At 39.5% G+C, this 22,645-nt stretch overlaps 1 protein-coding gene across 4 annotated transcripts; it reads right to left on the bottom strand.

Moving 5' to 3' along the window:
- Nucleotides 1-562: 562 nt before the first annotated feature.
- SPI1 (Spi-1 proto-oncogene) lies at nt 563-21,206 on the bottom strand. 4 transcript variants are annotated; one of them, XM_074909116.1, is made up of 6 exons: nt 20,997-21,206; nt 20,727-20,729; nt 14,395-14,488; nt 6,826-7,013; nt 2,068-2,224; nt 563-1,381 (listed from the first exon to the last, which is right to left on the bottom strand). In XM_074909116.1, the coding sequence occupies exons 1-6, from the start codon at nt 21,039-21,041 to the stop codon at nt 1,065-1,067; spliced, it is 804 nt and encodes a 267-aa protein (XP_074765217.1). In that variant the 5' UTR covers nt 21,042-21,206; the 3' UTR covers nt 563-1,064. The 4 variants fall into 4 exon arrangements, with proteins under 4 accessions (XP_074765217.1, XP_074765216.1, XP_074765218.1 ...); XM_074909115.1 differs by lacking the exon at nt 20,727-20,729; XM_074909117.1 differs by lacking the exon at nt 20,727-20,729 and having other exon boundaries at nt 2,068-2,194.
- Between the last annotated feature and the right edge of the window lie 1,439 nt (nt 21,207-22,645).

Here is a 22,645-nt window from a genome sequence, read left to right as displayed (position 1 = left end):
CTGTTTTACAGTAGGGACTAAAATCGACAGTTGAAAGCTTGAAAATCTTTTGTACTAGAATTCTGCAAAGACATGATTAAATACAACTTATTTCCCAGTGAGGTTCATAAGCTAAAATCAGGATATCGCTGTGGAGGTAAGCAAGCAAGAGGAAAGAACAGAAGCAGGAAAATTAGCAAAACCACAGAAGAATATAGTTAATTGTTATGTTCTAAACTGGATAGAGCTATAAATGCCATTCTTGGTATAAGTGAATAGAAATTATTCAACTGGCAGGGCTTCACTTGCACAGGAAAAAATAATGACAGATACATATGTATTTCAAAATTGACATCACTACTGCAGTCTCTTTCACAGTAACGTAGCTCATGTATTATCTTTGTGACTTAGTTTGACAGCATTGATGATGTTTCTAAGAAAATTAAAAAGCAGAGACAGATGGATAAGGCCCGATAACCCTGTGGGGTTTTTTTTGTTCAGGTACCACACATGAGCTGTATCTGCATAAGTGAATGCACATGAGATTTGTTTGTGAAGTGATCATTTATTATGCAAACACCAGAACTTCATTATATCAAATTTTATTAAATATGTACATGTTATTACTATTTAAAAGAACGAGTATCATTCCCAGATCTGCAAACTTCTCTCTAGCTTTGAGAGCTGCGGCAGAGCCTGTATTAATGCTAGTTTGTAAGCTGTAAGCTAATGCAGTGTCACTGTGACTGACACAGCACCACCTTTGAAGGCAAACTTCATCAGCTGTATTCTTTAGTTACAATACAATCAAAAAAAAAAAAAAAATCTTTCCTGACAATAATATATTTGTACATTGTTTAAATTTCCCAACTCTGTCCAACTTGTAGGATGGAAGCAAAGAATTCTGTCACGTTTAGGATTCTCAGATGCTGAAGAAGGGAATTCGTACCAGAAACATCTGATGGTAAAGGACGTTTAAAGGCAGAGAAGGGGGCACAGGAAGCAAAGAGAAAGATGCGTCCATCTCCTCTGCTGGTATCCAGCCAGGAGGTCTTAATATTTTTCTTGCTTAGGGTCCCATGGCCTCAGTGAGGATAATGCTTCCTATCAGTGACCCCCCTTCCCATCACCTCTCCACTAAACTGGTAGGTCAGCTTCTTCTTGACTTTCTTGACCTCCCCTGTCTTGCCGTAGTTTCTCAAAGCCCGCGCCATCTTCTGGTAGGTCATTTTCTTGCGATTGCCTTTCTGGATGCCCCAGCGATTCGCCAATGCTTCTTTGTGTTTGGAGGAGAACTGGAAAGTACCTTTTTCCTTGTCCACCCACCAGATGCTGTCCTTCATGTCTCCACTGCGAAGAAGGTCCAGAAGGAACTGATACAGACGTATCTTCTTCTTGCTGCCTGTGTGGGTCATAGAAGAAAGGCAGTGGAGCATTACTATTAGTGTGTAGTTCCTGGTGAAACAGCAGAATGTATGTAATTCATATAACTGTTTGAGCTAGCTTGTCAGTCACAAAACTTCTTCAGTTTGCAACATTTATAACAATAGACAGTGTTACACTGTGAGGACATAATGTGGACTGATGTACCAAGAAGAAAAAACAAGAAGAAAAAATTTTGAAATAAATTTGAAATGTTTTGAAATTAATTTGCTAATTTGAAGCTATCTGAAAAGCATTGCTAATTTGAAACTAATCTGAAGCTAATTTGGGCAGGTTATACAGAACCTGACTTTCAGGTACTGAGCAAACAGAGCTAAATCTTTTTAAAAATCAGTTCCTTGACTTTCTTGCCTTGGTTTTCCAACCTGTTGATGGAAATTGGAGTAGAAATGGCAAAAACCAATTCCATTCAGGAAGCCTGACTAGGCAAGGCAGAAGGAGGAAGCGGGAGTATGTGAAGAAATGAGATTTCAGATACAGACACAGTTATGGTCCTAAAAGATTTGGAGGACAGGAGGGTGCAAGGAGTCAGGGAGACTGAAACTTTGGCAATGGGATGAAATACCAGCACAGCAGTTCTACAGTATTATTCACTGTCATCATGGTAACGTAACAGCTTGACTGAGTCCCTCCGTCTTCACTGACCTGTTTCTCCATGCATAATTCCAGGCCCAGGCTCCACACCATCAGTCTCCCCATCTGACACCTCCAATGGAGGGCTCTGCCTTTCTATGTCTTCCTCATCAGAACTGGGCTGTGGTGGAGATGAGTACTGTAGGCACATCCGGGGCAAATAGGACACCTTCAGGAGAAAAAAGTAGTAGAGGGAGGAGGTAGCAATAGAGGGTGGGGCATTGAGATTAACAAAAAGAAATGTAATTGAGAGAGTTACAGAGAAAAGTGGGAAGAAGGTAGGAAGTATATGAGATTGTTTAGGGTAATACTGAGTGACTTAGCTGTTGACATTTATAATAAATGCTATGCAATTAAGAAACACTTCCAGATAACAGTCAACACTTGCACATATGCAAAGATGCATCTTTACAAGAGGGAAGCAGGTACAAGGTTGTGAAGGTCAGAACTTTCTCATATATTATGTCCTATGCAAGTGATATTGTCCCTCTTCCCCCATACCTTCCCAAAGCTACTCTTCTTCCTAATGAGTTTCTGATCGCTGTCGCCTATCCCCCGCCTATCTAAAACTGCTTTTGAGAACAACTTTTTTTTTCTAACACAGACCTTTTAGAATTTCTCTTTTAAATTTGAAATAGCTGAAGAGTTCTGCCCTAGCATGGCCACTTTGACTAGCTTTGGCTCTGCTGTCCTCTTCCTTTCTCAGGCATAGTAGCTTCTGATGGCACTGTATCCCTATAGGACTGCATCCAACTCTGGAGACAGGGTTACATGGGTCTGTCAGCTTCCTGTCATGAATTTCCCCTGTGAGGAGGGGAATAGCCTTAGCACTAAGATAAAGGACACATGATATTGGCTAACATACTCTTTTCCTAAGTGGCTATCTGAAAATTCCCCATTAACGGGGATTTCTCATCTGCAAAGCTAGAAAGACACTTTTTGTGCTAAATTCTCATGCCCTTATATAGAGGTCTTGTCAGGAGCAGTGTGGAATATACCACAGCTCTGTAAATGCTCAGCTGCAGTCTGATTTAGTAGGGATCACGACCAGTTGCCATGACTTATTGTAGCTGTTCATTTAAGGCTGAGAAATAGATCAGTCTGAGGGACAGGGAGTAAGAACCCAATTCCTACATTAAAAAGAACCAACCAACATCCTTTAAACCCCACAGCATATACAATGTGGTTTTCATGAAATGGGCCAGATCAATAGTCCTGGAAGGTGAGCTCCTTTTGAACTGGATGGATGAACTTAGTGGATGAAAAACTGACTATGAGCCAGCAATGTCCACTTCCAGACCAGAAAGCCACCTGTATCCTGGGCTGCATCCAGAGCAGGGTGGGCAGCAGGTCAAGGGAAGGGATTCTCCCCCTCTACTCTGCTCTTGTGAGACCCCGCCCCCCTGCAGAGCTGTGTCAAGCTCTGGGGGCTCCAGCATAAGGATATGGACCTGCTCAAGCGGGTCCAGAGGAGGCCACGAAGATGCTCGGGGGGCTGGAGCACCTCCTTGTGAGGACAGGCTGAGAGAGTTGGGGGGGGTTCAGCTGGAGAAGAGAAGGCTCCGGGGAGACCTTAGAGTGGCCTCCCAGTGCTTAAAGGGGCTACAGGAAAGCTGGGGAGGGACTCTTGATCAGGGGGTGTAGGGATAGGATTGAAGGGTAACAGTTTTAAACTGAAAGAGGGTAGTTTTAGATTAGATCTAAGGAAGACATTCTTCCCCGTGAGGGTGGTGAGGCCCTGGCACATGTTGCCCAGAGAAGCTGTGGCTGCCCCCTCCCTGGAAGGGTTCCAGGCCAGGTTGGACGGGGCTTTGGGCAACCTGGGCTAGTGGAAGGTGTCCCTGCCCATGGCAGGGGGGTTGGAACTGGATGATCTAAGGTCCCTTCCGACCCAAATCATGCTGTGATTCTATGAACTACTCTTTCTTCCCTCTACTGAGAAAGGACATCTTGAGCCTGATTCCCTTCCCAGGGGACCTTAGGCACAGAAGTGGGGAGTGGGTGTTCACTTCATGAGTCACGCCACCCACCCCATGTTGGGCTTTGCCAGGTGGTGCTTTTCAGATGATTTTGCACCGGTTTAAAATGTCCCAATAAGGAGTGTGCAAAGGGCTGGTTTGGGGGTGCAGCAGCTGACGGTTAATGAGTTGGCAGATTGGCTGGAGCTGATCTGGCAGGAAGGCCAGGATTGGGTAAGAGAGTGTGTAAGCTTCCTGTCAGATCCCCAAGAGCGAAACTTCAGCCCTCACCACAGAGTCACCTTTAGCTTTTTACAGTTAAGAAAGCTGCGGCCTCAGGGGTAGGAAGGAAGGGAGAGACTCTGCCATGGGGGAAGGGGAAGGAGAAGGTGGGACAATGTCTTACAGGGGAGGGGAAGAGAGATTGGTGCCCCTGCAGAGAAAAAGGTTGTGGAAACCTGGAGTGCGCTGGGGGATGGTGTGGGAGTATGGAAACCCCTCCTCTGGGCATGGAGGGGACAGTGGGATAGTGCTGTGGAGGAGGGAGGGGGAGCAGTGTCTGGCAAGCAAAGTGAGCTGGAGAGGCCAACTTGGGGAGTTGAGTAACCTTCCTCCACGCTGACCCCACTTTCCCGATCTGCGTATTTTTACACTTACTTTGCGCCTGAAACTCAGCGCAGGTCGATACACAGAGTGTCACACAGTTATGTTACACGGAGTCACGGAGGACCTGTTAGTGTGTCTGAAAGAGCCAGGCTACTAATACAGTTCTGGAGAGAGAAAGCTTAAGAAACTGCTAGCTACTTCCCATATTCTGATGTTGTCTCAGGGTCTGTGGCATCAATTTTTGATTTTCCTCTTTCTAAAGCTCCTCAGCTTTCCAACCTTTTCTGTCATTCTCCCTTCCAAATGACTATTCTTTTCTTAATTTATTATTTGTGAGAACATCTGTTGGCTAACAAAACTTTTTGAAGAAATCTTGTCCAAGAAAAGCTTGAGATCAAATTTGATTTCACAAATAATGTGATATCAACAGAAAATCAGAGAAATGCCTTTTTGTGTTCTTCCTTTATTTGCAAACTGTAACTCTAATATTGCACGACAAGCATGGGTGCAGTTAGTAGCTGGCAAATTCAGCAGAGGATTAAATCTTGCCTCCCTCTTCTCTTTCTTTGAAAATGCCTTAATAATAATATGTGTTGCCTAGGAGTGTGGCTGGGACACACCGGGGTCTGAACCTCAGAGCTTGCCAAGTACCACTTGCATGAGCTGCTGTAGGTCAAAGTAAAAAGCCAAAGATCCCCAGCTGGTAAGGAAGTAGAGGGTAGTGGTGAAACTCTACCTACTAATATCTTCTGCAGCTTGGTATGGGGTGGGGCGGAGAGAGCACAGTGCTCTTTATCAAAAGTTGTAACAAAATTAATTCTCTGCCTTTTGTCCTGAAATGAAAAATTATAATTGAGTAGAATGAAGTGACCCTCTCTTGTTTTTTGGTGGTCCTTTCAAAGACACCCATAAAGGGGCTAATTTTTATTCTTTTTGCCTTTGGTTGGAGGTAACGGTTGGTTATTACGTCTTAGCAGTTGCAGTGAGCAACTGAAACAACTTGAAGCTTCCCACAGACTGCTGTTCCATGAAACATTTTTTATATTTGTAACTTTCTGTTCCTAATTCTTTGTTTGTATCTACATCTTCTGTTCTATTCCTGATTTCTTTTCTGAGTAGTAGGGTGAGAAGTCTGATGGCTTGCAGTCAGTCAGTTTCCTATTGACAGTGCTCTTATTTTTTTCTTACTGATTAATATATATACACAATTCCAGTTTGATTTGAACAAAGCAACTCAAAATGATAACTCCGTGCCTGCAGTTTCTCTCACAAAACTTCAGCAATCACATATTATATGCAGCACTGTAATTGGCAAACACTTTTTTATCTCACCTCTGTCCTACTCTGTCTTGTATTCAGCACATTGTATGCAGTTTGCCTGCCTTGGGAAACTCCTTAGGACAAGATCACTGAGCTTTCTTATTGCTTCCAGTGATGACTTCGGGCATATTCTTGTAAGATCAAGAGTTAAAAGCAATCTCCACACCCATGTTGCTTGGGATCTTTGTAGTACAATGGAACCCCTTATAATTTCACTTCAGTGAGAATTCACTGGCACTTTGGTGACTATCTTTACTGCACAAAGGAGTACCTTTTTTACAGGCCAATGACTGGCTTCCTGTAAAATCTGAGCAGAGACAAGACAGTGTGTTTTGGCTCGTGACTTATTTACTTTCAGGTAAAAAAAACAATTAGGTTGTCATCAGCCTGTTTCGCTGTGGAAAAATTACCAGTGACTTGTCTTTGTTAGCATTTCTTGTACAGATCATGTAAAATTGTCAGGGTTGCTTGGAAATATTTAAAACTTTCCTACTACTTTGAGGCTCAGAATACTTTCCAGTAGTTGTGGATACCCTTGCTATGACAATGCGTAGTTTCTCAGGTCCAGCTCCTCTGCAGAATTTCAGAACAGTTGATTTTCATTCCAAATTAAACAAAATTTTGACATTTCAAAAACCTCCACAAAATGCAGTTAACCTTTAAGGCACAGTTTGAGGAACGTGACTCCTCATTATCCAGCTAAAAAGAATGCTTAAACCACATTTGTCCTGAGAATGAAGAGTTTTATATCAAGAGCTTGTGCAGTGAGAACTTGTGTAATTCATTTCGTCAATCTCTTTCACCTAAGAGTATCCATTCCCTGAGACACTATTTTCCTTACCCTTAACTGTCATCCTAAGTTTGGAGTAAGGGTTGGTAGCCATACCTGATGGTTGAGTCCGATGTGTGTGGTTGGGATTGCAGAATCCAAGACGTGCATTTGTTCAATCTCCATGTGCCTGTAGAGCTGTTGCAGCTGGGGAGGCTGTACGCTCTGCAGTTCTGTGAAGTGATTGTCTCCAAAGGTCTCAAACTCACTGTGCATGTGGTGTGGATGATATTCCCAGTAATGATCTGAGGAAAATAGATACAGATTGTCTGTCATGACAAGATTAAGAAATGTGGCATTTACCTGTCTTGTATTGGTTCCTACTCCTGCCACTGTCCTTTCTGCCCTCTCCACACCATCCCTCTCTGTTGACCTGTCTGTCTCCGGTGACTATAGTTTAGTTTAGTGTAAAGTTTAGTTTGGTGTAAAGTTTAGTTTAGTGTAAAGTTTATTTTCCTAATCTCACAAATGCCTGTGGTTGAAAAGTAATACACAGATCACTTCAGCTAGGTGAGTACTCTTAGATGGAGAGATGGATTTCAATGATAATTTTGCACAAGATGCAAAAGACATTAATACTGGCACCTTTCTCAAGAAGAGACCATGACAATCTTACATTTTCATTCTTGAGGCAAGAAATTTTACTGATTGGCATATTGTCATATTCTCATTACACTCTTCCGTATGGCATGCAAATGAGGAGATGGAGAAAATTTACAGATTATTCTGCAATGACATTCAGTCTTTATTTTACTCTGCTAGCAAAATTTCAGGAGTGCTGCAGAAAAGGCACAGCACTTCCCTAGATGTTTCCTGTATTTGTGTGTTGATATGTCACACATTTTTCAGTACCAATATTAGAGATTAAAAGGATAAGTTGTTGCGGCAGTCTAGCATGCACTGTTTACAGTGAGGCTAAATTCTGATGCTACTCTTTCTCTACTTTTTTTTTATCTCTTTAGCGTGTTTGAAATTTCTGTGGTAATTTAGATTTTTTTTTTCAAAACCATAAAAAAGTACTCGGATAACCACTATGCTGTTTCCTGATTTATTTACTTTTGAAATTAAATTCATGATAATTTTCAGTTTTAGATTTCTAGTTTTTTAGTTCAATATAAGCCTCCAAAAATTTTAGGATTTCTTATTTGTGGCTCAAATTTCAACATCTGCTAGAGGCATTGTGAAGCACTGCAAATTCTATTTCTCTCTTACATACAGTAGCTGCATGCATAATTATGCACATGTTTGTGTTCACTCTGTTTTTTGAAACTGAAGTCTACACCATGCACTCTGCTCTGACTGAGCTAGGAACTAATCTTCCATAGTTTAACTTTTCATGCGTCGTTTTATACATGGACAGAATTTCTTTCTGATATTCAGTGTAACAGTTCTAATTTATATCTTACTATTCTGAGTTTTCTTCCCTTGTACTATATAATTAATTTCTGTCCTACCCTTCATATGTTTTCAGGTTGCTATCATGTACACTTACAACCTACTCCTAACTATCACTTAACCCAGCTGCCTGTATTTAGCTCTTAGTCTTCCAATATAAATCAGTATATTCACCCCCGTAATCATACTTGTGCACTTCTTCAAGCTGCCTCTCAGCTATTAACCTCCTTCCAGTAAGACGATGGACAGAACTGAACATGTTGTTCCAAGTGTAGTTGTATTAAATTTAGAGGAGTAATTGTCTCATTCTGTAACATGATGTTACTGTGTATGTCATTATCTGGATACTAATGTGTTATGACTGTTTTTTCTTAAATACCAGTTTCATTCCTTCTCTCAGCTTCTTCCTCCTCATCCTTCCCCACTTATGTTTCAAACAGTTAGGTCTAATCTCACTGAAGCTTTGAAATCCAGGATAGTGACTTTGAATGTGGCATCCTTTAGAGGGAACTCAGGGATGTGTTTATACCAAACGCAGTTGTATCTGAGAATTTGTAAGCTCTTTCAGCTGCTTTTATGGCTCAGGCCTGTAGAGATTTATTTGGAGGCTCTATCAGACCATTTACCACACCAGTGCTTACTTTTTTATCCTTCACGCTTTTCCGATTCATAGATAAACCATGCCACAGCATGTACATGAGATGGAAAGGTGCTTATAAAAGCACCCAGGGAGTTGCTACATTACTTTGTAATCTCTTTGCTTTGTTGTATAGTGCTTTCTGTGGGCTATGTATGGATTTTACAGCCCAAAGTTATAATTGCAATACACGGTAGCTCTTATTCATGGTGTAGTTGTAGAGAAAAGTTTTGTTTTCTCTGGTAAAAAAGTGATTTTTATGGGTGTAAAGTACATAGGTACTTTCACCTTCACATCTGCACCAACCCAGGAAAAGGCAGAGTGTGTGAGAGTTTGAATCCACAGGTCATCTAAGGCTGGGTGGCCTGGTAGGAGGCTTTGGACACTTTAAATCGGAAATATTTTTGTTTAGTTGGAAGATCGAGCCAAGCTAACTCCTGCTTTTTCTGGGTTAAATTACATCAGACTTCTCTAAGTAGAGCCAGCCATTGAGGCCCCATATACCCAGGGCAGCCCTGCATACTAAATTGTTGAGAATACATTGCAGGAGTAATCTGTACTCTTGTTCCTTGGGATGATCGGGCTCTGCTGCTTATGCAAAAGGTGCTCTGTGAGATGGCAATGTATATTCTTCTCTTTGACAAGCTGCTACAGCAAAAGTGATCAGTGCAAAACTGTGAGGATGACGAAGCCCAGGCAAAAGTCTCTGAGGCTGCCAAAGGCAGGTCTTCAGCTGTGGAATGTCTTACTAGTGGTAACTGTGATGGTCAAGAGAAAACACAGTACATTTCCAGCATGCATAGTCATGAGTATTTGTGCATTCTCCAAGTGGTTGACTTTTGATTCTTCTTAAGTAATTTTTTTATCAGCAGTTATTTTTTTATGCTTGAAGATACCTCTTAGGTTTTTGGAGCCTATGACAAGGTTTCTGCTGCCTCCAGAACGGTTCTTCTAAACTCTTTCTTGGCAAGTAAATTAACCTACGGAACACTGTTTATGCATATTCATGTTAATCACTATGTAATATTTAGCCTAGTCATTACTGAATTCCTTTTTTATGGAATTAGGTGCTGCTGTAAAAATACTATAATAGAATAGTACTAATAGCACAGCATTTAGGGACTTACAGTGACCACATAATACTAATACATTACAAAATAAATACATCAGAAATTACTTCAATGCAAACTTATGACCAAAAATTCAAGTTGTGACAGGAGGAAAAGTCCTTATTTCTTTCTAAATTATCTATAATTTCACAGTGATGCCTAGAAGAAACAATATTATTTTAGTTACATTAAAAGAGAAACTCAAATTCTGTCTCCAGAAGCCCCTCTGCAGTTAACAATCGTGGATAAGTTATTGCACATGAAAATATAAAAAAAATGTAAATATATCTGTCTGCAGTTATTAGAGCTATCAACAGCTGTTTCCTTCTATGTTCTTTGTTGGTGTTATATCAGTAACGCATAGCAATTCTGTTCTTTTCTCAAAAATGTAAAGGTGGAAGGAACTAAAAAGAAAGGAGAGAAAAATTCTAGAAATGGAAAGTGTCTATTCTTTGGGTAAAGAAAAATGTCATCAAAAGCCAAGCTAGGGCTACACAGTGGAGTCATTATGAGAAATTTCATGTGAAGTGAAAGAGGATGTGAAAAAAATTCTCTCTTATAGAGACATGGAGATCGTGTTTGTTTTGGTCTTGTATGTAGCGAAAGGTTAGAGGAAGGACAATCATGAATTCTGAACTCCCTCCCATGACAGAGAGGATGTTAGCCTGCTGGGAAGCAAAAGCAGACCTAAAGGCATTGTGTTAATATTCGCTGTGGAGGCAGATTCTCACTCTACAAGTGAGAAAATGTAACAACTTCCTCAGTCACCTTCTGACCAATGTAAATTGCTTTGCTCCTGTTTTAATAGATGAATGGTGTTAGAACCAGCAGTTAGAATGCGAAATAGGCTTAAGGAAGGTATTTATTCTAAGGTGGAGTAATAGGCTCAATCTGCATCACGCAGTGCAACACCATGTAGAAACTCATGAGCCAGCTCTTGAACCGGAAACGTGACAGCTCTGTCAGCACAGCGCTCTGCCGGGTTAAGGAGACGACTGTTGACATGGCTGTGCTTCTGAGGTCTCAGCTAGTGGCTCTGAGTGGTTCTGCTCTGAGCTGTACAGATTTTCCAGCTCATTTTGAACTAGGAGAGGGTTTCTTACACGGCACCACATTGCACAGCTTAGATATTCCCACTGTGTTTCGCTCATGTGAAAAAACAACCCACAAAAAACCCGTAGAAGAAATGAGAAAAATATTGAAGGACACTGGAAAATGAATGTCTTGATTCCCTACAGAATCGCTCTTTGTTGACTAAAATGCTGTGCTCCTAGGCAGTGGCAGCAGTCCATCTATAACCACAGTAGGATATTCTTAGCTCTCACTTTACACACTTCATGATTTTAATAATGCCAAATGTTTGAAAATCTATGAGTCAGGGCCCAGCAAATCATGAGGATAGCTTTGAAGCAAGGGGATTTTTAAATTAAGTTTGGAGTTCTTTCTATTTTCCATGTAGCATTTAAAACTAAGGTTCACAAGTCTGGACTTTCCTCCACTTCTGCGTGAGCTAAAATCCTAACAAAAACAAAGCCGAACTTCTTAAATGATCATATTACTCGAGGAGGTGGGATGAAAATAAAATTCCAGATCACAAAATCTAGTAACTTCCATGAGACTAGCACCAAAGTGAACAAGGGTCAGCATTAAGCTTCAAACAAAACGTGATTTTTACTAAACCAATAATGTTTAGTAATAACTTAGAGACAAAGCTGCAGTGGAATTTTGTAATTACTAAGATTGCGTTAGTGTTACAAAATAAGCTGTATTACATTTCCAGACTTACTAGCGTACAAGCTTGGGGTAGGGTGATGGACTAATACATGCTCATTTGAAGTAGCTTCTGTCCTGCATGACTGTGTCTCTGTGTTTATTACAATATTTACAAAATAGTTAAATTGCAGTATACAAAATAAACACAAACAATGAATGTTATGATGAACATATGGATATTTTTGTGGTGTGTTTTTGCTAGTTAAATTTAGTGTTCACTTACTGGCAATGATCTCCCACATATTAAATTAGTGACACACTATTGTGTGTACTTTACTGCCTACTCATGTAAACATGGAGTAAGGGTTGCCTTCAGGATTATGTTCTACAAAAGTGACAATAATGCATGTCACACAGATCTACATCTTAAGCTATTGCCATCTCCCTTTCACAAAATTAGTTGGCTAGCAGTGAGAGAGAGGTAGTCTGACACTTGAGTAAGACCTTCTACTTATTTAGCAGTCTCTTATCAGCAAAGTCAGAAGTATTACTCTGCCTTGTAGTATCTATTTACTTTTTCCGGTAACTTTTCTTTGAGGTCCATAGTGGTATTGAGTAGACCTGCAAAATTATTTTTTATGTGTTTCCAGAGATCTCACTGTACCTCAAGCTGCATTCCTCTCTCACAATTCTGTCCTACTTACTACTTCTTTTTCTCCTATCTAATCATGTTTTTGGCTTTTCACTTCACTGCTATTACTGCAGCACCTTATTTATTCTTTTCCCCCACCATTTTTCAGTCATTGTGCTTTTATCCACATTGTTCTGAACACTTAGTATACATTTCTAAAAGCAGTTTTTGATGTCCCTTTCCTGCTCTTCTCAAGACCCACTACTTCTGTCATGTTAACAAAGTGAAAGCCAAAGTTGGGTTTGTCAATGTTTATAAGAAAGAAGCAAAAGGTGTTAATGTGTGTTTTTCACTCCCCTTTGCTTGTTCATTGCTGTTTTGAACGGTGAGCAGTTCAGGAAAGAACAGGGCATATTAGATATGTAGACACAACCAACTACGGGTGCTCTCATATATAAAAATTGGATTGAAATGTGCAGGCTGGGATTAAGCTGCCTCTTCCATAACCATTTGCTGCAGGAGTTAAAACATTAAACAAAGTGGTTTTTTGGTCTTTAGGACAAGTGCAACACAAGTTGAGAGAAAGACAAATTTCTGTTCAAAGTGGGTGTTTAGGTACTATGTAGGCCATAACACACGCAGGTGTCTTTAGAGTTTTTGTTGTGTTCATTATGATGAGTAAAAATGTGTTAATGATCTGAGCAGTGTACCTTAGGAGCAGCCATCCAACAGAAAAAATGAGCAGTAAACCAGATGGGATGTTAACATTATGAAAGATAAAGGGACATTGTTGCCTGAGGTAGCCTAGATTTAATGACAGAAAAGTTATTTACCAGTGCTTTTTCCTACATGGCATCTTTTATATTTATTGTTTAATTGTCACAATTGCCTTTTGAGATAGTAACTGTTATCCTCATTTTATGGGTGTGTAAACAGGTACAGATTATAATGTAAAAACCCTGAATTTCCACGTGGAATTTGCTGGGTTGAGTAATGTGACTTGACAGATGCCATGAGGCAACTTATAAAAACTGAATTAATTCTTTGTCTCCAGGCATTAAGAATATCATAGGTGTTTCCTGAATGCAATGTAGACAATAAATTTAGGTAGGAATCTTTTTCTGTTAAATGCTCAGAACAATCCCATTCTGTAACTTGCTGTCCCTTAAGGTAGCTTCTGTTGTGACAGATAAAACAGTGCTATGCTGTGAAGTTGTTAGATGTCTTAAATTAGACAGTGATGGATCTAGTTGCTATATCAGTGGGAGTCTTTTAGGGAAACTCCAGGATCTGAAGGGACTGCCACGAGTGATACAGTAGAACGGTGCTTTTCCTTCCTGAGTCAACATTGACTCTGATATTTCCAGGGTGGTGTTGCTGGACCATTATATTGCATGGGAGACAAAATTCACAAGGCAAGACTCTCCCCTCTCCATTGATTTAGAGTCCTGTTCCCAGACAATATGAAAATATAAAGACACAAAAGCTTTGTATTCACATACATAAATTGAGGCAATAAATAATCATGCAGTGTTTTTATACTGAGCTAAGTTTATGTACAAACAGCTACAAGGAAGTTTTACATAGATTTAGAGAGGAAGTATTTGGGTGGACTGGAGGAAGAGTGAAAGTTAAAGCTAGGTGTGGCAGCATGCAAAAGAGATCAAAAGAAAGAGAGAAATATATGGAGTCAGAAAAGACCAAGTACCAAAAAACCATAATTAAAATGAAGGCACAAATAGAGTATCTAGGACCTAAGTCAAACAGAAATTGGAGATGGGAACACAAGAAACGATATACAGTATTGCTTCTGATCTGCAGAGGAAAGTAAAACCACAGTGAAGATAATGAAGGTAGAGATCATGAGATCCCACTTTCCTGGCAATACTCTGAATGTCCTGGAAGCTCCTTGCATCATTCAGTGCTTTCTAAAATTCTCTTTCAGAGAAACCGTGTTGCAATTGCTGGGTTGGAACACTGCCATTAGGCAGAAAAAAATATTGTTGGTTTCTGATTTGAAAGTATGTGCCTATACATTATAGATCACAGCAATATGTTTGTTCTTTTCCTAAATGTCCTAAATATCTTTTCTGTGGTATCCCATAAGACTTTATGCTCCAATGAGATATTTTTTAACTTACCACCATGACTCTCTCCATCACTGTTGAGATATTGGTAATAGTCATGGGGCTGTCGGTAGAGGTCTGACTCATAGGGTACCATATCTTCAGAGGGCTGTAAAGAGAAGAGGAATTTTTAGAACTGTAAGCTTACACAAATCCCTTCAAAATTATTCATACAGTTAGCGAAGGGGAGATGCCAACACATTTTACATTGCCTAGGGATAGAAGGGGGAGGCTTCAAGTTCTTTTGGAATCGTCAGGAACAAAATGCTTGACACCAAACACTGGTTTGGGAAAAAAAAAATTAAAATAAAATAGAGTAATCCACCTCCTTAGACCCAGTCTGATAACATGCCCTGCAGCCTTCTGGGGATACTACTTAGAGAGCTGTCTTGGACATCAGGCCCAAGCCAAGATGCCATCACACCAGCACAGTAGGGAAACCTTTTCTTTGGTAGTGGCAGACGTTTATTATTATTATTCCTCCTGTACACAGAAGAGAAAGCAGAAACTTGTCTTGCCTAAGCATGTATTCTGAGTGGTTTTAGGAGGTATCACTAAATGGTGGCAGTTTGTAGGAGGGTAATGATGTTGACAGAGGGCATAAAAACACTCTCAGTTTTTGTCCAAGACGAACTGTAAATGTTAGCTGGTTCAAATCAACTGCACAGGACTGTTAGGTAAGCACAGAGAACAAGGCTTAAAAAGTCCAGATGTGCAGCAGATACTGATTTGTGACCTATTGGATGCTTAGCTGTAGAATTAAAGTCCTCTCTGTCTTCTTAAAATAAGTGACATATGGGAACTTTCCCACTTGTGTTCCTCCACACATCTAGTAGTCCAGTGTTAACACTGATTAACATCTTATGTTATTTCGATAAAGGTGGTCTGTTTATTATTAGTTGTGCACAATTCTGTTGCTTCATTTGACATTTGGTTTTGTCTTTTTCCAGAGTAGTTTCCAGAAGAATTAGAATAGGGCAATGTCCTTCACAGGGCTTTGCTAAACTTTTGTCTGATTAAGCTCATTACAATATTTTCTTCCAATCTGAACAAATTCTTATGGTGTCAACAGCAATGTAGAACTCAAATACCTTCTTGATTTTTGTTCTGAAAGGAAATTATCTCTAGTAGGTACTAGTAGAAACATTTCCCTTCTGTTAATGACTTCAGCATAACTAAAGAAAAGGACAAATATTTAAAACAACAGGATAACTTGACGGAGATATTTTTGATGTTTATATGTTCGTATTCCTGTCCATATGTCCCAAATCCTCCTCTCCCTCCATACATCTGTCTCATTTTCAGAACACCAGCATTTTGTAAACTTAGGCTATGGTGACAGCATGCCAGAAAAGCAGGCAAGCTTCTCTTTTTCTTCCTCCTCTAGACTACTTGAGAACATGAAACCTAAGGCAGCAGCTGCCATTAAAATCCAGATGGAGATGGTAGATAAGCATCTGGCAAAAGGAAAAGATTTTTTTTCTGGTGAAAACTACATCAGAGTTACCACTTCTCTTTAACTCTACACTAATTCTTTCAGTTAACTCCTTCAGTGCATTCCATTGGAGTTTGGGGATTTAGAGATTGTCCTTTTCTAGGGATGTAATTTCTATGATGACATTGAAGAAATTAGATCAGGAAAAAGAGAGACTTATTCCCAGAGGATTAAGATGTTAGAACACAAAAAAACAGAAAACACTTTTAGAAAATAATTTGGACCTTGGTAGATCCTTAGTAGCAGCTGTGTACCATATTAAAAAGCACTGGTAAGATTGCCTAAAACATCATGACTTCCAGAATACACACTAACTGGGCATCAGATCCATGGAAAATTCAAAAGCCTCAGGAACAAATCCATTGCCTGGCTGTCAGCTCCCAATATAATCTGTGGTGGGGGATAATTGCTTTGGGGAAATCTTGAGAAGATAATAATCCACAATGAAGACAATCTAAGGGAAAGACTAAGTGAAAGGAGCAAATCATCATTTAACTGTATTCACAGCAGGGATACCAGTGATGGGACTCCTCTTATTTCTGGTCTCCAGAGGATGTAGGTGCAGTTTCCCTTTCCAAATCAAGATGTTTCCAATAGAATTGTCCTTCATCTACACAGAGATGTAATGGAAAGTGTAAACTATTTTCCAGATTTCAGAGGGGTGTTCAAAGGAGACAGTACAACATGGATTCTTTGTTGCTTCTGGTTTTCCTCTATATGTTTTCTTTGTATTCTTTCTAACCATGACTGGTTATATGAATTCACTCATCCCATTCCTTAGACCTGTGGTGTACTCTGATCTCTGACAAGAAAAAGTAATAAGACTGTGTTTTGCTTTCTTCAGGATAAAGGTCTGAATGGAATTTCTACTTTTCATTCTCTTTGCAAATTAGTTCACCGCACTCCCCCATTTCCTTTCCATAAATATATGCTTCCTGTTAAAACATGTCAACCTGAAGAATATATGAAGTTTTGCCTTCATATTCATAATTTATAATTTTTCATAACTCAAAGGAAAGCATTCATATTCTGTAAGAGGAGAGACCTCAACATCGAAATGGAAAATGCACATCATGCTAGTTGGGAGAAATGGAGGTTAAAAAAGTCATATGAATTTACATAGTTTGAAAGAAAATCTTTGTTTCCTGTCAACTAAAATATTAGAAACTGACGGAAATGATAAAAATTTTAATATCTAAATGCATCAAAGTTTCTAGCTCTGATAAATACTTACCCCAAACTAAACAAATTTCCAAAGAAATCAGTGTCCTGTCAATTTAGGCTTAATGTGCTATGTATAAAATTTCCACTGCTACAACAAAAACTCTGTCACTCATATTTTTACAGAAGTATAGCTTGGCAGGAAGGCCAAGCATCCATCCAAAAGTAGATAAACAATATGTCTCTTAGGCGTGGGAAAGAACATGTCACTTTTCCTAGTTGTGCTCTTCCATTGTTGTCTCTTCTTCCCTAGGATTTTCCAAACTCCCCCATTTCAGTCTAATATACTGTAACAGGCAACAGTGTCTCACAGTCTGAGAGCTGAGAATGGAGTATTTCTACCATCCAAAAGCTAGTTTTACAAGTTCAGATGTGTATTCAATAACCAGAGCTAAAGGAAGACGTGTTAAATAGACTCTTTAAAAAGCGATTCCCTTAATATTTACAGATCTGGCTGAATGCAGAGTTACAGATACTCAACATCTAAAAACCAGTCTGCTTTTACAGAGATCATTGGTTTTTTACATACTCTGCTTTGAAAGTCTGGGACTTAAAATCTCTTTATTATGGATTGTGGAAATTTTCTTAATTGAATTTCTTTTCTGCTCAGTCGATAAAATATGTATGTGTTTGTCCTTGTTAATTAATGCAACCTGGACCAATCTATTGCCACAAGGGACTTGAACTGGCACCACTTTCCATCATGGTGTCTGATCTTCAAGGGTGCAGTAACTAATATCGAAAGACATATATTAAATATTTAAAAGTTTATGTATCATGAACTTAATCAGATGGTGGCCAAAGGAGACAGTACAGTGTGGATTCTCTCTGATTATCTTTATGCTATGGAAAGGTGGGATATTTTCCTCTGTTTATTAGAGAAACTATTTCCAATAACCTGTTTTTATTCTCTCTCTGTTTTGGTTTGGTTTTAAGTTTTATTAAAAGCTTTTTCTCTAGTTAGAAGAGGTTTCACCATGTGCTGCTGTTGCCTCTTGTACCAATCTTTACCCACTTGCCTTTCCTTCTCTGGAACCTCCCCACCCACACACCCATTTCATCATCTTACTTACTAATAGCACTTCCATGACACTGAACTGTTTTGTTTCCCCTGACAAAAAGCAAAGAATGGCTTATGTTACAATTTAATATTTAACTGATGTCAATGGCCATTTGTTCTAGTAATTGTTTTCATGTAAAAGACTGACAGAAGGCTTTGTTAGGAAGTCATAGCTGTGGTCTCTTGGTATCTCCTACATGCCGTGAGGTGCAGTATGCTCTCTAAAACCGTATTTCAAACTCAAGCAAGAGGTGAACAAACAACACACTAACTGTTCACAGACTTTGATAAATGGAGAGTTGCCTTCATCCTCTTTCTTTGCCCCAAAAATCAAGGGAAAACCCATAAAACTACTTGGAGAAAGCTTGGTTGGCATTGGCTAAGAGACATACAGGGGACTCAACTGAATAGCAATCTGCAAATTCTTGTTTTCACCGAGACTTTGCCAGATGATTCCGGGTGACTGTAAATCCACTAAATGCTGATCTTTTTTTGTTATCCTGACATAACTATTCACCGGCATGTGATTCAGAAATGCTCCACACAGTTTCCAGTGATGTGCTGTTGAGACAAGCTTTAAGGCCAAGATTAACTGTGTTTCCTTGGAAAAAAAATAGAGCATAACTATTTTAGAAAAGATGAGTGAAAATATTGGCACGGTCACTCATTGGGCCAGCCTCACTGGACCATGCTAGCAATGCAGTTCGGTGGAACACAGTGCTTCTGTAGGGCATTTTTGCTCTCATACCAATATACTTCCATTCAAAGCAGTGACTTCTACAGGTAGCTACTTAGGGATTCACATATAACTGGGGCCCTCTTTAGGCAAAGGTGTTTGGCTTAATAATTTTTTGCCCTGTAGCACAGCTAGATTCTATCATGCACTGGAAGACATGTCAGTTTGCATAACTTTTCCACACAAAATCCCTAATGTTCAGAGAAAGATGCAGTACGTATGAATTATTCGAGCAGTGTTTTCCAAAAGAAGGGTAAGAGTTTCCTAGCATAGTCAAAAGGAAGGCAGTTACTGACCCACTCTCAACTGAAAGGGGAGGAGCAGAGGAGGGAAGTATTGCTTCACAGAAACCCCTGTCTAGAAACAGGCTTATGTCTCCCCTCTGAAAAAGTCCCAGGAGGCACAGACATTTATAACGATGCCATGTGGGGCTGTAACTGGCAGTGCTCAAAGTACACTTAAAACAATTTTGAAAGTACAGAACACAAAATTATTAATTCTGGGGCATTTTAATCACAGAAATAAAACCCAAATTGCTCTGTCGAGTGCTCCTGTAAGATGTAATTGTATTTTCACTGCCCGTTGGCTGAACAGAGTTCAGCCAGAATATTAATTGCAACACAGATTAGAATATGGGCCAAACTCTGTGAGATTTTCACTCCATTTATTCAGTGTCTGCCCTGGAATTCAATACCAGATAAAAGAATCCAGAAAACTTGGCTATGAGTGAATGAGTGGACAGAAATTCAGAAATTTAACTTTTTTTTTTTTTTTTTTTTTTAAATGGAGATGCTGGTTTTTGGGGTAGTTGAGGACAAGGTCTGAGTTTCTTTTTCATTTTTTTTTATAGCCCAGCAAGTAACACATTGAGAAATCTCTGTGTACTTTTAACATTTTCTCAGTTTCTTTTCAGATTTCTATCCTGACACATTTACAGTAGATCCACTGGTCAACTCAGTGTATTTAAGAAAAAGAAAAAAGATTTTTAGGGTCTTCTCACTCTTTTCATGGACACTGATGATGAATTGCTAGAATAAAGGGTGTTCTGAAAAGAAGATATATATTTTCAGTCAACATGGATACCAATCATGAAAGGAATGCAAAGGGCCATCTTTCTGGGTGGAAGGTAAGGAAACATGTCTTTAGCCTTCATTAGATGGCACAAGACAAAAAGAAAACTTGATACAAGTTTTGTTAAAAGGACTCTTGGATATGCATTGTCTCCTTCTGTTTTCTGAACATATATAATGATTACTGTAAGTCATCTACCACATAAAAAGCCAAGTGAAAACACCTTATCTGACAACTCTTCAGCTTTTACAAATTTAAAATCTAGTTCGGGCCTCTTATACCCATTCTGCTTAGAGATTTCCCGTTAAGATTTTTTTCTGAACAACAGGTTAGTGACATTATGTTCTTCATAAATAAAAATTTCCGAACTCTCCATACGATAAATTACAGCAGTGTAACAATGCTTCAGAGTTAAAGAAAGGAAAGAAACAGCCTTGTAAACATAGAGATAAATTTGTATCTTAAACGTTGAAAGACCCAATTAAGAGATGCAGATTTTCCCCCTCGTTCACCAGTTGTTTTTTCATAGCAAGTGAATTCAAGAGAATTAGCTCAAGAGAAAACTAAAATGCCATCATTGCAAACTGCAGAGTCCTAAAATCTGCAATGCATAATATCAGCATTCAGAAACTCTTCTCTGACAGATTAGTAGACTGTTAAATACATAAACTATGTCAGATACTCCAGATTATTAAGAATTACAACTTGAAGAAAGACTCGGCCTTACATCACAAAGCCGGCACTGAAGAAAAAAATTTACTGACTTGCTATACGCATACTGTAATAAAACTACCATACATTTAATCTGTGAAAACAAATGGAGATCAAAATCAGATACAAGTTTAGGGAGGAAATGTTAATTTCCCATTCATTGCAGTGTTGTCACTAGCTTTATATATTGACCTAAGCCCAACTTCCTGGCATTGCAAGTACAAACCAAAACAGAGATATTCTCAAATAATAAAATCTGGTTTACTTTGCCTTTTGCCACTGAGCACAATGATACATTTTAGGAATAAACCCCATATACTCACAGGGGGAATGAGGGGAAATCCTTCCATTTTGCAAGCTTGCAACATTCAGCCAACTTCTGAGTGAATTTTTCTAAATTCAGTTTTCAAACATCCAGAATAACTGACTTGAAAAAAAATCACATGAAACAAAAAAAAAAAAAAAAAAAGGAAAAAAGAAAAAAAAAAGGGAAAAAAAAAGAAAAAGTGAGATCCTTGGACTCTGTGAAGTCCCTTTGCAATGATGGATCTCAGGATAGGAAAAGGACCCTAACAAGTTTTCATAGTTTGCACTAATAGGTTCTGAGGTGAACTTCTTCCCGAGTTGTATGTGAAGTTCCTGATTTTATCAAATGTCTGTAAAAGGGAGATAGCCCTTGGGTCTATCAAGTGCACTGTGACATCACTGGCTAAAAGTTTGCATAAATCTCATTTCAGGCAGCCGCGGCGCTGTAACAGGAAGTCTGTCCTGAGCCAGATCTGCCATGGGCAGGTGCTTACTGTATAATCAGCAACCCAGAGCCTGGGCCTGCTACCAACAAACAAGCATATGGGTGCAGTGCTCTGTGGAAGACTATGTGCTTCCCACTGTAGATGAACCATAACAACAGTGCTGCTCTCCGGTTTAACGGCGTATCACAAAGACACGGTCCTGACAGGTTCTGTGAGGACGGTGCAGTGGCATGGATTTGCTTTAATAATCATCCTGTGTCAGAATTAAGTGGCAATACTTAGCAGAAGGGGGAAAAAAAAAATAATATCTCTCAGTTTCAAATACACAGTCTTAGCTTTCTACAAAAGACTTAAGCCCATGAGGCTTTCTTCATAAAATTTTCAATAGAGAAAAGTGATTCATTGAAAGATACTTAGTCCTCTTATTTTTTTTTCCTGTGATTTCTTTTATTTTCTAGCTCCTGCAAGGAGAAAGTGCGTGGGGGAAAAGAAGAAAGTATGTATTACATGTCCCATTTAATACTTGATTTCTCTCAGATCCTCAGTGCCTTTAACAGTGAGTAGTGCACAAGATTTGTAGACTTGTATCTGAACAGTCAGGTGCTGAAAATTCTTGTAGTGATTTTTCCTTTAGCTTTTCTCACATGGCCTTCTCCCCTCTCTTTATCCCACTATTTTACTTGCATTTGGCTGCATCGAACAAATGCCCTTCATACCGAGGCCCTGGCAGGGGCAGGGGTGAGTGGGCCACGGGTCAGAATGTAGAGGGTGGGGCCTTGTGACAAGGGGAGAACGCTCTCATTCTGCAAAATGACTTCTTACTTTGCAGTTAGTTACTAATGTCTTGGAAAAGTGAAGTTTCTTTGTCTGGGTTGTTCCCCTTCAATCTATGCCCATGTGCCACAGGTTCTGCTTTTGAAAGTAGTCTGTTCACCACTCACCTGGGTCTATGGGTGAGGGGGAATTTCAGCCACTACAGACTTCCTCCCTCGTACACTGGTAAAACCAGGGCCCACTCACAAGTTCCTCTCATTCCCCACCCTAAGGAACTCAACAAGCAAACCATATTAGCAATGGGATAAGATCAAGAACATGATGGGAGATTAACTCTTGAAGCCCCAAAGTGAATTTCACCAGCTTCACTTGATACATAAGAATGTCATTCTCATTTTATTCGTACCATGAAGTCTTGACTTTAACCTAGAAACAAACAAGCTTCT

This window comes from Athene noctua, chromosome 6, assembly GCF_965140245.1.
Source record: "Athene noctua chromosome 6, bAthNoc1.hap1.1, whole genome shotgun sequence".
Lineage (NCBI taxonomy): Eukaryota > Metazoa > Chordata > Aves > Strigiformes > Strigidae > Athene > Athene noctua.
This window is presented reverse-complemented; position numbering and strand designations above follow the sequence as displayed.